Here is a 13,196-nt window from a genome sequence, read left to right on the forward strand (position 1 = left end):
TTTCATTGTGTCTTCATCATGAGCCTGAGTCTTTATCATGTCTTCATCATGAGTTTGAGTATTCACCATGAGTCTGAGTCTTCATCATGTCTTCATGAGTGAGTCTTCATCATGTCTTCACCATGAGTTTGAGTATTCACCATGAGTCTGAGTCTTCATCATGAGCCTGAGTCTTGGTCATGTGTTCACCATGAGCCTGAGTCTTCATCATGTCTTCACCAAGAGTCTTCATCATGTCTTCACCATGAGCCTGAGTCTTCACCATGAGCCTGAGTCTATATCATGTCTTTATCATGAGTCTGAGTCTTCATCGAGTCTTCACCGAGTCTTCACCAAGAGTCTTCATCATGTCTTCACCATGAGTCTGAGTCTTCATCATGTCGTCTTCATGAGCCTTAGTCTATATCATGTCTTCATTATGAGCCTGAGTCTTCATCATGTCTTCACCATGAGTTTGAGTATTCACCATGAGTCTGAGTCTTCATCATGTCTTCACCATGAGTCTGAGTCTTCATCATGTCTTCACCATGAGTCTGAGTCTTCATCATGAGCCTGAGTCTTCATCATGTCTTCACCATGAGTCTGAGTCTTCATCATGAGCCTGAGTCTTCACCATGAGCCTTCATCATGAGCCTTCATCATGTCTTCATCATGAGCCTGAGTCTATATCATGTCTTCATCATGAGCCTGAGTCTTCATCATGTCTTCACCATGAGTCTGAGCCTATATCATGTCTTCATCACGAGTCTGAGTCTTCATCATGTCTTCATCATAAGCCTTAGTCTTCATCATGAGCCTGAGTCTTCATCATGTCTTCACCATGAGCCTGAGTCTTCATCATGTCTTCACCATGAGCCTGAGTCTTCACCATGAGCCTGAGTCTATATCATGTCTTTATCATGAGTCTGAGTCTTCATCGAGTCTTCATCATGTCTTCACCATGAGTCTGAGTCTATATCATGTCTTTATCATGAGTCTGAGTCTTCATCATGTATTCACCATGAGTCTTCATCATGAGTCTGAGTCTTCATCATGAGCCTGAGTCCATATCATGTCTTCATCATGAGCCTTAGTCTTCACCATGAGTCTGAGTCTTCATCATGTATTCACCATGAGTCTGAGTCTTCATCATGAGTTTGAGTCTTCACCATGTCTTCACCATGAGTCATCAGAAGGTCCTTTGGCTCTGGAGGACATCCTTCTTCTTTACTGTTCCTGTTACACTCTGTCCCAGTGGCTATAAGGACTTTTATTGAGTGGAAACAAGGATCAAAGAATGGTGGACTGTTCTGATTTATAACAACAGAAGGACAATACACTTCTTCAGTGCAATATTCCTTCAACACTCAATTAAACTACTGTACGAACAAAGGATCACAACGTCTAGACTGCAGCTACTTTCGGGCGGAGTCAAGGCTTCATGAAGTAAACACCTTGATGGATTGAATCAGGAATGAAATTCGAGTTTACCTTCAAAATCGTTTTGGTTTTGAGGTTAAAAGTTTATGAAGAAAAACTTGTTACATTGTGATATCAAACATCTACGAAATATAAGGAGTCTGGCTGCATATCATCCGCAAGCCTTTGAAGAAGGTACTGAACACCAAACTGTAAGCAAATATAGAGAACAAAAAAACGGAAGAAAAAAACTGTGATTTTCTCCCAACTACTGAAATAATAATGTGTCTCTTTAGCTGCTATATACTCCTTTGTTCACCACCTCTCTGAATGCACATGCCCACAGTTTGTTGCTGAGCAGGAAGTGTACAGTGGGTTTTAAGAGCTAAATCACTGAGAAAACAGATGATGTGTGCAGCGAAAAATAAGAAGTGAGTATGAATCAGAACTAGGGATGTAACGATATACCGAATATCGCGGTAACGCGATAAATAAACGTCCCAATACCGTCGTGAGACTGACTAAATCTACCGCGATTTAAAAAAAAAAAAAAATCTTTTTAAACCTTTATTTAACCAGGTAGTCCCATTGAGATCATCGATCTCTTTTTCAAGAGAGACCTGTCCAACATGGCAGCAAGTAGGTTACAACATGAAAATAAAACAACGGAAAACAAAAGGACATCGTATTTACAGGGCGGAGACATTTACAAGTACAAACAGTATATTTATATCTCGCCCTGTCAATAAGCCTCACCTTCTTGGCAAAAACTGTATTGTTTTTGAAGTGGTGGAGAGACAATGCACAGTTTGACCCACTGCTGTGACCCATGGCCGAAGCATATCTCTCTGTCCCACTGAGGTGCATTAGACTTTTTCGCTGTCCGTCATTTTGACAGACAGGATCGTAAAATATCCGTCACAATCCATTATTACCCGTCGGGTCTGAACTCGCCACTCGCCCACACGGGGGGGTGGGGGAGAGAGAGAGCACGCTCGTGAACTGTCAACTGCCTTACAGATCATTGACATTTCAATGATCTGTAAGGCAAAGTACGGTTTGGAAACTATATAATTTCCTTTTGGAGGGCATGCATAACACGGCATAACACCAGAGCCTCACTGCAGGGAAACTTTGGCGCTGTTCCGAGTTTGTTCTAATCTGTCAAAATGACAGACTGCTTTCAGATTTTTCCTTCATTGTTAAAAAAAATATTCGGTTAACAGCAACATCAGTACCAAGCGAGAGAGTTTTTTCCACTGCATGGGATATTGTAAACGCCAAAACATCCCAGCGTCTACCTGGAAATGTGGACATGCTGTCTGATGATGCTGAGTGAGTGACTTTTACTGGTTTTCTTGCTCCAGTCTGTTACTGTCACTTTGTTTTTGACGCTTTAAAATACTGCTATCCTACTAAAATGCAAATCAGATTTATTATTTAATGAAGAACATTTTTCTGAGTAAAAAAAGAATTCTATTTTTTTTAACTTTTTTTTTTATAAATACCGCACCGTGGACTTGTTACTGCGATATTATCGTACCGTGAGTTTTTGGTATTGTTACATTCCTAATCAGAACTGTAGATGTATGTCCCGGGTTGAGTTACATTTTTCATGATAAGTATCTGTAGGCAGTGGTGTAGTGGGCGTTGGACGCGGGGGTACGCCGTACCCCCACTTATTTGGAGCATGATCTTTTTTTTAATAGTCTAATAAATATAAAATCATTGCCAGTGTTATCAGTTACAAGTGTGTATTTGTTGTAATAATGACAAAAACATAATACATTTCACAGTAATTATAATAAAAAAAAAAAAACGATTTCCTTAAAATAGGATGATTCGTCATCATGCTCGTGACCCCGCGGCGAGCTGGGGGTGTGTCAGTGATTTTCCCTCAAGAACGCTAACGAGAAAGCTCTACAATGGCAGGCAAACATTCTATACTTATTTTCTAAAAAGAATATCATTCACAAAAAGAAAGAGGCTAGCAGCACCGAAGCTACAAGTGAAGCTGCTACTAATACATCAGAAGAGCCGCCTAAAGATGTGGATAATGCTAGCACTAACTTCAATGTTAGCTATGCTAGCAACGTTCCCCCTAGCTAGCTCAAGCTCACCTTTCCCAGATGCATGGAAGGAGGAGATGTGGCGGAGGAAACAAGGTGTGTGTGTGTGTGTGTGTGTGTGTGTGTGTCAGAAATGTCAGATATGTTGCATTTAATGATTTAGTTTGATATGTGTGTCTTCACTTGCAGAGAGAAGCAATCAGCTTCATGGACTGTCTTGCATCACTCCAATAGTGTCCAGAGCTGGCTGCCATTACAAGTAGTGGTTTGGGATTGTAACAATGCAGTTGCTTTGCAATTTACTTGATATATGTTGCAATGCAGGCATGTGTTCAATTGTTTATAGCCTGCATTTATTTTGTGATTACACTTTTATAAATCATTTAATTTTAACTAAGAATGAAACACTTGGTGTGTGTGTGTGTGTGTGTGTGTCAGAGTCCTGCACGGGTCTGATTTTCAAGACCCGCTCCCGCGACGTGCAATACCGAACCCGCCCCGCTACCCGCACATATTGCGAATTAGTTCCGCAACCCGACCCGACCCGCCGGCACAAGATCCGCAACCCGACCCGAACCCGCATATATAAGCAGTGAAAACGTGCAATTATTAACCCACGCAGTTGCATATTTGGCTTAAAAAGCCTGGGATGTTGGTTATTTTTGGCATCTAGGATGACACCAAAAGCCTCCCAGACGTTGGATTTCGCTCTTGAGGAAGAGTTATTGAAAATGCTGTATTCTCCGCTAGAGAGCTTCACCTCAGCCATTCAGAATGTGGCGCGCTCAGCAGCAGATAGATGCGCTGCAGAGGTTATGATTATGCTCGGTCCCGCGGGGGAGAGGTCTGAGGATTTAAACATTAAACTAAATTATTATTATTTAAATATATTTATTATGCAACACCCGCAACCCGACCCGCATCATCTTTGTTTTACCCAGAACCGAACCCGGAAAAAAATACCACCCGCAAATCACCTTTTTTGCGGGTCACCCGTCGGGTACCCGACCCAGGACTCTGGTGTGTGTGTGTGGCAGCGCTGTGCTTATTTGCAATGTCGGCTAGGCCTAATCAGAAGTCCATATTCAATGTTGTTTGCATAAGCAGGCTATATTTTTCGTTTTGTTTATTTAATAAGTTAATTTCAGGACAACTTTGAGAGAGAGAGAGAGAGAGAGAGAGCTTTTTGCGCCCCTGGGTGTATCACAAAAAACAACCACTTTCAATATGTCACATCCTTTATTGAAAGATGTTCTAAAGATCATGCTTATCATGTTAAAGTAAAAGGTAATATTAATCAGAATGATGATCTGAATTCTTAATTTTATCCTGGGGGAAGGTGTGTTTTGTGACAGTTGCTCCACTGAATTTTGAAATAAATTAAAATATACAAACAAAAATGATTAAGATATTTGTATAAACACTTGTGTATATATGTTGTTACGTGCTCCCCTCCTGTTTGTTTCTCTGTCTCCCTGCTGCGCAGACACACCTGGTCCGCCCCTGGCTCCGCCTCCCCCAGGTGTCCTAATTACATTCAGCTGGGGACTTAAAAAGGAGAAGCTGGAGGAGAAGAGGCCTCTTCCCCTTGCCTGATGCCGGAAGACTTTGTCCGTGGACTACCTCTTTCTGCTGTTTAGGATCTGTAGAATCCTTGTGTGACTTTGTCTCTTTATGTACTCTGGAGCAGTGGTTCTCAAAGTGGGGTCCGCGACCCCCCGGGGAGCCGTGGCACTCTGCCAGGGGGTCCCTTAAAAGTTTTCAGATTCATTAATTTAAATTATCATGATATAATTTTTTTTCATTTTTTTTTTTCTTTACAAAAGGCTTCATAGTTCAACAAATAATATTTTTTTAATCTAAAATAGTTCATAGATTACGTTCTAATCTAACAAATCTATACATTTAAAAATCAAGCGCGTCACCCGGTACCGTGGAAACAACATTAACTGGTACGTCAGTCAGAGAGTGCCGCTGCTATCATCATAGAGATATAACACGGCTAGCATACTACGAAGATGGACAGATTTTTAAAACGACCGGTTACGGCTAGAAATGAAGTAAATGAAAAACAAAAAACAAAAGTAAGGAAATACGATGAGGAGTATCTCCAATAAGGATTTATTGAAGTGGAAGGGAAACCAAAATGTCTGATATGCCTGCGGTGTCTTGGCAATGAGGCAATGAAGCCTGCCAAATTGAAGAGGCATCTCGAGACCAAGCATCCAGATTATGTAAAAAAAGACCGGGCTTTTTTTGAGAGGAAGGGCAAGGACTACCGCCAGCAACAACAACGGATGGTTAATGTTACGTCTGTTTCTGCTAAAGTGCAGCGGGCCTCCTACCTGGTAGCGCAGAGGATTGCTTAGGCGCGAAAGCCCCACACAATAGCGGAGGAACTGCTGCTCCCTGCTGCGGTGGATCTGTGTGAGGTGATGGTGGGGAAAGATGCAGCTGCCAAATTGAGAAGTGTACCTCTGTCAAATGACACCATCAGACGACGAATTGAGGACATGTCTGCTGATATCAAATCACAACTGCTGGAAAGACTGAGAGGGTCTAAATTCGCGGTTCAATTGGATGAGTCCACTGATGTGTCCGGCTCTGCGCAGCTCATCGCGCTGGTTCGCTACCCGTGGGAAGGAAGGATTCAGGAAGATTTTTTATTTTGTCAAGAGTTGACGGGGCGAGCAACATGTGAGGAGATTTTCAATGTTATAGATATGTTCATGGAGACTGGCAATGTGAGTTGGGACAATTGCATTGCGATTTGCACGGTTGGGGCAGCTGCCATGACCGGACGCAAGAGTGGGGTGGTTGCTCGTGCCAAGGAGCGCAATCCAATGATGATAGCTACCCATTGCATGCTGCACAGGCAGGCTCTGGCGTCAAAATCATTGAGTCCTAAGCTACACTCCGTTCTCAGCATGGTGGTATCTGTGGTCAACCACATCAAGTGTAAGCCACTGCAGTCCCGTTTATTCGGCCAGCTCTGCAGGGAGATGGGCGCAGGACAGGACACCCTGCTGTTCCATTCAGAGGTACGTTGGCTCTCCCGTGGAAAAGTGCTACAGCGGGTGTACGAACTGCGCTCAGAGCTGTGTGAGTTCATCCAGAATGACAAGCCAACCACTGCAGCACCCTTCTCGGACCCCGAATGGATCGCACAGCTTGCCTACCTCGCAGATGTGTTCAACTTATTGAACAATCTCAGTTTGTCCGTTCAAGGCAGATATGCCTCTATCCTGGAGGTAAGCGACAAAATGAAGTCATTCCGTGCCAAAACAGCGATCTGGAGAAGGCGGGTGCAAAATGGCATTACAGACATGTTCCCCCAACTCACAGAGTTTTTGGACACAAACCAAATACCAGCTGAGATTGTGAAAAATACAGTCTGTTCGCATCTTGCCTGCCTTGGTGACTATTTCAATGACTATTTCACTGACGTTGACACCGATGCATGGGACTGGGTGCGCGACCCCTTCGTTGCCCATACATCAGCGCGGGGTTTCAGTGGAAAAGCAGAGGAGGAGCTGCTGGACCTGGCATGCGACGGGACGCTGAGAATCCGGTTCGGCCAAGGGGGACATGTGGACTTTTGGCCTTCGATTGAACAGGAGTATCCGGAAATCGCTGCTGTTGCCATGCGGGTGTTGCTCCCCTTTCCAACCACATACCTGTGCGAGTCATCATTCTCAGCGCTGACCTCCATGAAGACCAAGTACAGGGCTCAGATGGAAGTGGAGAACGACCTAAGTGTATGCCTCTCATCTACTTCTCCAAGGATGGAGAAGTTGTGCAGCGAGAGACGGGCCCATATCTCACATTAATGGTAACAGCATGCTATCTCTCTCTTTGTGTGTGTGTGTGTGTGTGTGTGTGTGAAATAATAGTCATTTAAAACACATTTCCTACATGTCTACACCACCTTGCCCTCTTTGGATTTAATCAAGAAACATTAACCATGTATAATGTTAACCAAAACTGTAAAATTATGTTCTATTACAAAAAACGTATTATTGGGAATCGCGAGAAGTTTCAGAGTGACAGAGACACAGAGCGTCCCCGTAACCATGGTAACTCACTCTCACTCCTGCCTGGTGCGCATGGCGCGAGAGGAGAGGGAGAGACGCAGAAGTGGGACTGACTGAGATTACTTTGAGCAACATGCATGGGAATAAGTTACAATATAATACATTTGTGTATATTTCTCGCTATTCAGATGGTCTGCTGCCTGGTGCTGCTGTTGTGCAATGTGCAGTAGTGTCCTCTTTTCGCACCATGACATTATCAGTTATGCATTTGTTTTTCACTGCTTGAGAAAATGGACTTGTGGCTGAGAGGGTGTGAAAAATATCAATTGTGTAAGAGTTGGCAGCCCTGTGAACTCGCTTGACATTATTATGTATGAAACTGCCAATCAGATTTATTTACTTATTAATCGAAGGTGCCGGAACGCTGTTCTGGATCGTTCTGGCCCACTTCAACCCGTGTGTGTGTGTGTGTGTGTGTGTGTGTGTGTGTGTGTGTGTGTGTGTGTGTGTGTGTGTGTGTGTGTGTGTGTGTGTGTGTGTGTGTGTGTGTGTGTGTGTGTGTGTGTGTGTGTGTGTGTGTGTGTGTGTGTGTGTGTGTGTGTGTGTGTGTGTGTGTGTGTGTGTGTGTGTGTGTGTGTGTGTGTGTGTGTGTGTGTGTGTGTGTGTGTGTGTGTTCTGAAATGCACTTCAAATGATCACTTTTCTCTTGATTTCCCTTTGATATTTTGTTTAGGTACAGTGTTACTTGCAGCTAATGGATTGATTGTTTTATGGGTATTCTGTGTTGAGATGGTGCAAATATTTTTAATACATATCTAATATCTTTCTAATACATTTCTCTTGTGTTGTTCTTTCACATAACTAAGACTATAGAAGTGTAAAAAATAGGCTACGTCAGATTATTCCAAGGGACATACATGTCAAGTCAAGTAAATTTGTATTTATATAGCCCAAAATCACAAATCAGAATGAGGGGGTCCTTCGTGTATTCTCTATCTTGTAAGGGGTCCTTGGCTGCAAAACAATTGAGAACCTCTGCTCTAGAGGACCAGGTAGTGTAGGTTTTCGTGGCTTTATTTTTCCCGCAGGGATCTTTTAGATCTCTGGGTAGCGGAGGGAAGCTCTGGGTCCTATGGCCCGTGGTGTGGCTGGCCCAGGCCCCCTTCATCCTTTTGTTTGTCTTTCCTGTCCTCCAGCCCCATTGTTCATTTGCCGGTTGGCCATGTGAGTATGGTTGTGTCTAAATAAATGATCACTGTTAAATGCTGCGTGTTTGCTGTGTTTTATTTTATGTTGCGGGTCTCCCCACGAGCCTCTACCACTAGTAGAGGGCGGGTCGTAACAATGTATATAAACAAATTAAGTTAGTGTGCAATACAAAGAACAAGTAAATAAGGACGTTTTATAAAAACTAGGGCTGTCAAGTTAACAGCGTTGATAACGCGTTAACGCAGAAAAGAATGTACGCGATTAACGCATGTGTCTTTTTTTTCCTCGGCCGCACTGTAGTTTCAGAGCGCATCGAGTTTAGGGTGGCCATCCGTCCGGTTTTAGGTCGGACAGTCCGGTTTTCAATGTCTGTGTCCGTCTGCCGGCGCAGCCTTGAGCCGGACGCTCATTTGTCCTCCTTTTGAGGTGATCCCCATTTTATACTTTTAGGGTATAAAAAAAAAATAGACAATTATACAAAGAAATACAAAAAATAAGTTATGTGTAAGTATATATCCCTGTAAGACTTGTGGTCTTACAAATTATTGGCTGAATGTGATGTCAAATAAATATCTTGTATTTCATTGGTTAATAAACGTAAACAATTAGCCATGTGCTTCTTGACGTCACGTTCACGGCATGGCACTGTGGCACAGAGTGACGTTAGCGCTAGCAGACTAGCTCATGAGCCAACTCCGCCTAGTTAGCGGTAGGTTAAACCGCAGAAATGCCGAAACGAAAGACTTCATTTAATCCTGAATGGTCGAAAGAGCATGGATTCCTCACAAAAAGCCGAAAGGACGACTTCCATGCTTTTTGCACGTTGTGTCGTTGCTTTGTGGAGGTAAGTAGCAAAGGAAAAGGTGCTGTCGACAGACATGCTAACACAGATAAGCACAAAAGCAACGATCAAAGCGCAGGTGCCTCTTCACTTTTATCGTTTTTCCGTGAAGCTTCATCGCCTCAAGATGACAAAATCTCCGCAGCAGAACTTTGTAAAGTTTATCATGCCGTCAAGCATCACCAGTCATACAGGAGTGTAGACTGTGGAATAAAAGTTGATCGCACAATCTACAACGACTCATCAATACCAAAAGGGATGACCTGTGGAAAAACAAAAGCCAAAGCTTTGTGCGAAAATATCCTAGCACCCTACTCTGTCCAGGCGCATGTGGATTACATAAAAGAAAATGAACTGCATTATTCAGTGGCAAGTGATGCATCAAACAAAGGTACGATCAAGTGTTTCCCCATTGTACTGAGATATTTTCACTTTGAGGAGGGCGTGCAACATGCACTGTTGGATTTTTACAGTGATAGCAACGAAAAGTCGGAAGCTATAACAAATCAGCTGCTATCTAAACTGGAGATGTCTGGACTAGATGTGAAAAAAATGTCAGCATATGCAGCAGACAACGCCAGCGTTAACTATGGAAAACACAACAGTGTTTATCAGAAACTGAAACAGGCTCAAAAAGACGTGCTCGCTGCAAACTGTTTAGCCCATATTCTGCACAATGCAACAAGATATGCAGCAAGCAACTTGGATATTGACATTGAAAATGTTGTGCTTAAGGTGTATAGCCATTTTAGCATCTCAGCTAGCAGAACGGCGCAGTTGAAGGAATTCTGCGAGTTTGTGGAAGTGGAGGAATGCAATCTGCTGCGGCACGTTGTCACGCGATGGTTGTCTCTGCTGCCATCTATTGACAGAATCCTGAAGTGTTGGAGACCCCTGACCAGCTACTTTCAGAGTCTAGGTGAGGAGGAATGCTCCAAGATTTTGTGGAAATGCTTTGGAGAGGATGGCAACGAAGTATCTGAGATGTATTTTCTCTTCCTCAGTCACATTCTGAAAGTGTTTTCAGACTGCATTGAAGCACTCGAGGCCAAATCATTCAGCATAACCTCTGTGTTTAAGGTAATGACTGAACTGAAAGGGAAACTTGAGAGAAGGTTAAAGGACACATTTTTTGGCTTTGCTGTGAACAACAAACTCAAGCAGCTAACCCCTGATCTGGCTAAGAAATGTGAGGCTGATTTTCTTGTTTTCTATGAAAGAGCCAAGAAATACGTGAGTGAAAGGTATGACTTCTCTGAGAACAGCTTTCAAAGTAAAGTGTCAAAGCTTGGCCTCACAACTGCTGTGTCCTATGGAGAATACAGTGATGCAGTCCAAGCCTGCAGCCTGAAAGACATTGACATGGATGGACTCTATGAGGAATATGGCATGGTGGAAGCTATTCTCAGCTCTTCAGAAATGGAAGGATGCCACAGTGAGGAGCGGTATCTGAAACTGTTTTCCAAAGCAGAAGTCCCACTTGTGAATCTGAGGAAGATCAGCGCCTACATCTTCTCCATCCCATGTAGCAATGCACATACAGAACGTGTGTTCTCAATGATGACCTCAGCATGGAGAAATGAGAGAAATCGTCTGGATGTGGACAGTGTCAAGGCAGAGCTGCAAATTTGTGTCAACTTCACATTTGAGTGCACAGACATGTACCAGAGACTCCTTACAAACAAAAAACTCTTGGAAGCACCCAGGAAAGGGCAAAAGTATCGTAAATAGACATTCAACTTGTGGTTAGTACACTAGAGTCTTATTGTGTTTTGAGTGTGAAGGATTCAGTGAAGCCAGGATAAAAACTAAAAGATAATCCCAAAGTGTCCTCCTTTTTGGTGTTATGGAAATGGCCACCCTAATCGAGTTTAAAATACCATCTACAAGCTGATGCTGACAGCCCCGCTCCTGCCGCCCGCTTGCGGCAGAACACACTTCCACGCTCACCGGCAGGCCCGGACTGGCCATCGGGAGGACCGGGAGGCTGTGTGTATGTGTGGCGGGAGAGAGAGCGCACACACCTTACGTGTATTGTTGTTGTTAGCATCTGGTGCTAGCTAGCCGCGCTAACAGATATAAGGAGTTGTTTCAATGAAAACAGAGGAGCGACATTTCGCCGACAACTGCGCCGAGCACTTGACTTTATGCAGGTAACCAGACAGTGGGACATTGTACGAAAAGTCAGCACACTCAGCACGGATAGTGTGCGCAACATGATTGTAGCGTCCAGGCAGCTCCGGTTCGAGCATATGCCTTGAGTTGCACATAGCTCCAACGATCCATCAGTGTCTCTCCACACACACACACACACACACACACACACTTTGTATTGTATGAGAGAGGTTCCAGGTTGAAGTGAGGCGAATATTTTTGATGTTCAGAGGTTGTTGTGTTTAATATTCATGAGAATATTTGTCATTGTTCAAATGATAAACAAACATTTGCATAAAGCATATTTGTCCACTCATATGTTGATAAGAGTATTAAAAACTTGAAAAATATCCCTCTAGGCAGTGATTCTTAACCATAGGGCCGCGGCCCACACTTGGGCCGCCAGCGCCCCCCAGAGGGCCACAAAAAACTTTCAGTTTTGCACCTGTGGGCCGCAAGGGCCGCGAGACTGCGTGCAGCTTTCGACCACGTGGTGGCGTTTTTTTTTTTGTCAATGTATCTTTATTACCACTCAGTTGTTAACAAGCGCCAATACACATCGATGAAGCGGCAAAAATGGAGAAGTTTTTAAAAAGAAAAAATGAAGACGAATGTCCTGCCAACCCCCCCACCCAAAAGACAAAGTTTTTACGGAAATACAATCTCGACTTCATTAAATACGGTTTCGTAAATGGAGGAACAGAGGCACTGCCAAAAGCCCAGTGTGTGGAGTGTGGGCTAATGCTGTCCAACGAAGCCCTCAAGCCCTCAAAACTACAGCGGCATCTAGAGACCAAGCACCCGAATCTCGTGGGAAAGCCGGTGGAATATTTTAAGAGGAAGGAAAGTGGGCTGCAGATGCAGAAAAGGTCTGTCGTGTCACTGACAAGCAACTCTAAATGTGCATTGAAAGCGAGCTACCTCGTAGCCAGACGTGTGGCACAGAGTAAGAAAGAAAAAATGTGCCGTGAGATGGTCGGAGAGGCCGCTGCAAAAAAGCTGCTGACCATCCCACTCTCAAACGACACTGTGAGTCACCGTATCGCGGACATGGCATCAGACATACAGCATCAACTTATAGAAAGAATAAAAAGCAGCCCTTTTTTTTCTTTGCAATTAGACGAGTCCACGGATGTCACGAATGCTGCACTGCTGCTTGTTTTTGTTCGCTATCGCTGGGACAGTAGTTTGCACGAAGACATACTGTTTTGTGGAGAGCTACCAACACGAACTACGGCTCAGGAATGTTTCCGCTGCATGGATAACTACTTCACTGAGAACGGCCTGGACTGGCAGAACTGTGTCGGGGTGTGCAGTGACGGTGCAGCATCAATGACTGGCAGGCATCATGGTGTCATTAGACAGATCCTTGATCGTGCACCAGAAGCTAAATGGACACACTGTTTTCTCCACCGTGAAAGCCTTGCAGCAAAAAAGATGTCACCAGACCTCCACCAGGTGATGGATGTAAGTGTGAAAACCATAAACTTT

General features: G+C 43.8%; 2 protein-coding genes across 8 annotated transcripts in view; one reads left to right on the top strand and one right to left on the bottom strand.

Annotated features, from left to right (window-relative positions):
* LOC307040641 (glutamate receptor-interacting protein 2-like) overlaps nucleotides 1-13,196 on the bottom strand; it is a 235,991-nt gene that overhangs the window by 113,070 nt on the left and 109,725 nt on the right. The window contains exon 1 of one of the 6 annotated variants that reach the window (XM_079683689.1): nucleotides 5,813-5,930. The exons of 4 other annotated variants lie outside the window; for them this stretch is intronic. The gene's annotated coding sequence lies outside the window, so the exon portion shown is untranslated. Of the gene's footprint in view, nucleotides 1-5,812; nucleotides 5,931-13,196 lie in introns of those variants that run through there. One more of the 6 variants, XM_079683690.1, reaches the window with a different exon arrangement.
* Nucleotides 5,903-13,196, top strand: part of LOC307040642 (zinc finger BED domain-containing protein 5-like) — a gene marked incomplete at its 5' end in the record, with an annotated part of 121,238 nt that continues 113,944 nt past the window's right edge. For both annotated transcript variants that reach the window (XM_079683691.1, XM_079683692.1), the window contains one exon: nucleotides 5,903-7,299. In XM_079683691.1, the coding sequence (XP_079539817.1) occupies nucleotides 5,903-7,297 (1,395 nt within the window). In that variant the 3' untranslated portion in view covers nucleotides 7,298-7,299. The remainder of the gene's footprint in view (nucleotides 7,300-13,196) is intronic.

The sequence above is a fragment of the Notothenia rossii genome (assembly GCF_949606895.1).
Source record: "Notothenia rossii genome assembly, chromosome: 5".
In the NCBI taxonomy this organism is placed as follows: domain Eukaryota; kingdom Metazoa; phylum Chordata; class Actinopteri; order Perciformes; family Nototheniidae; genus Notothenia; species Notothenia rossii.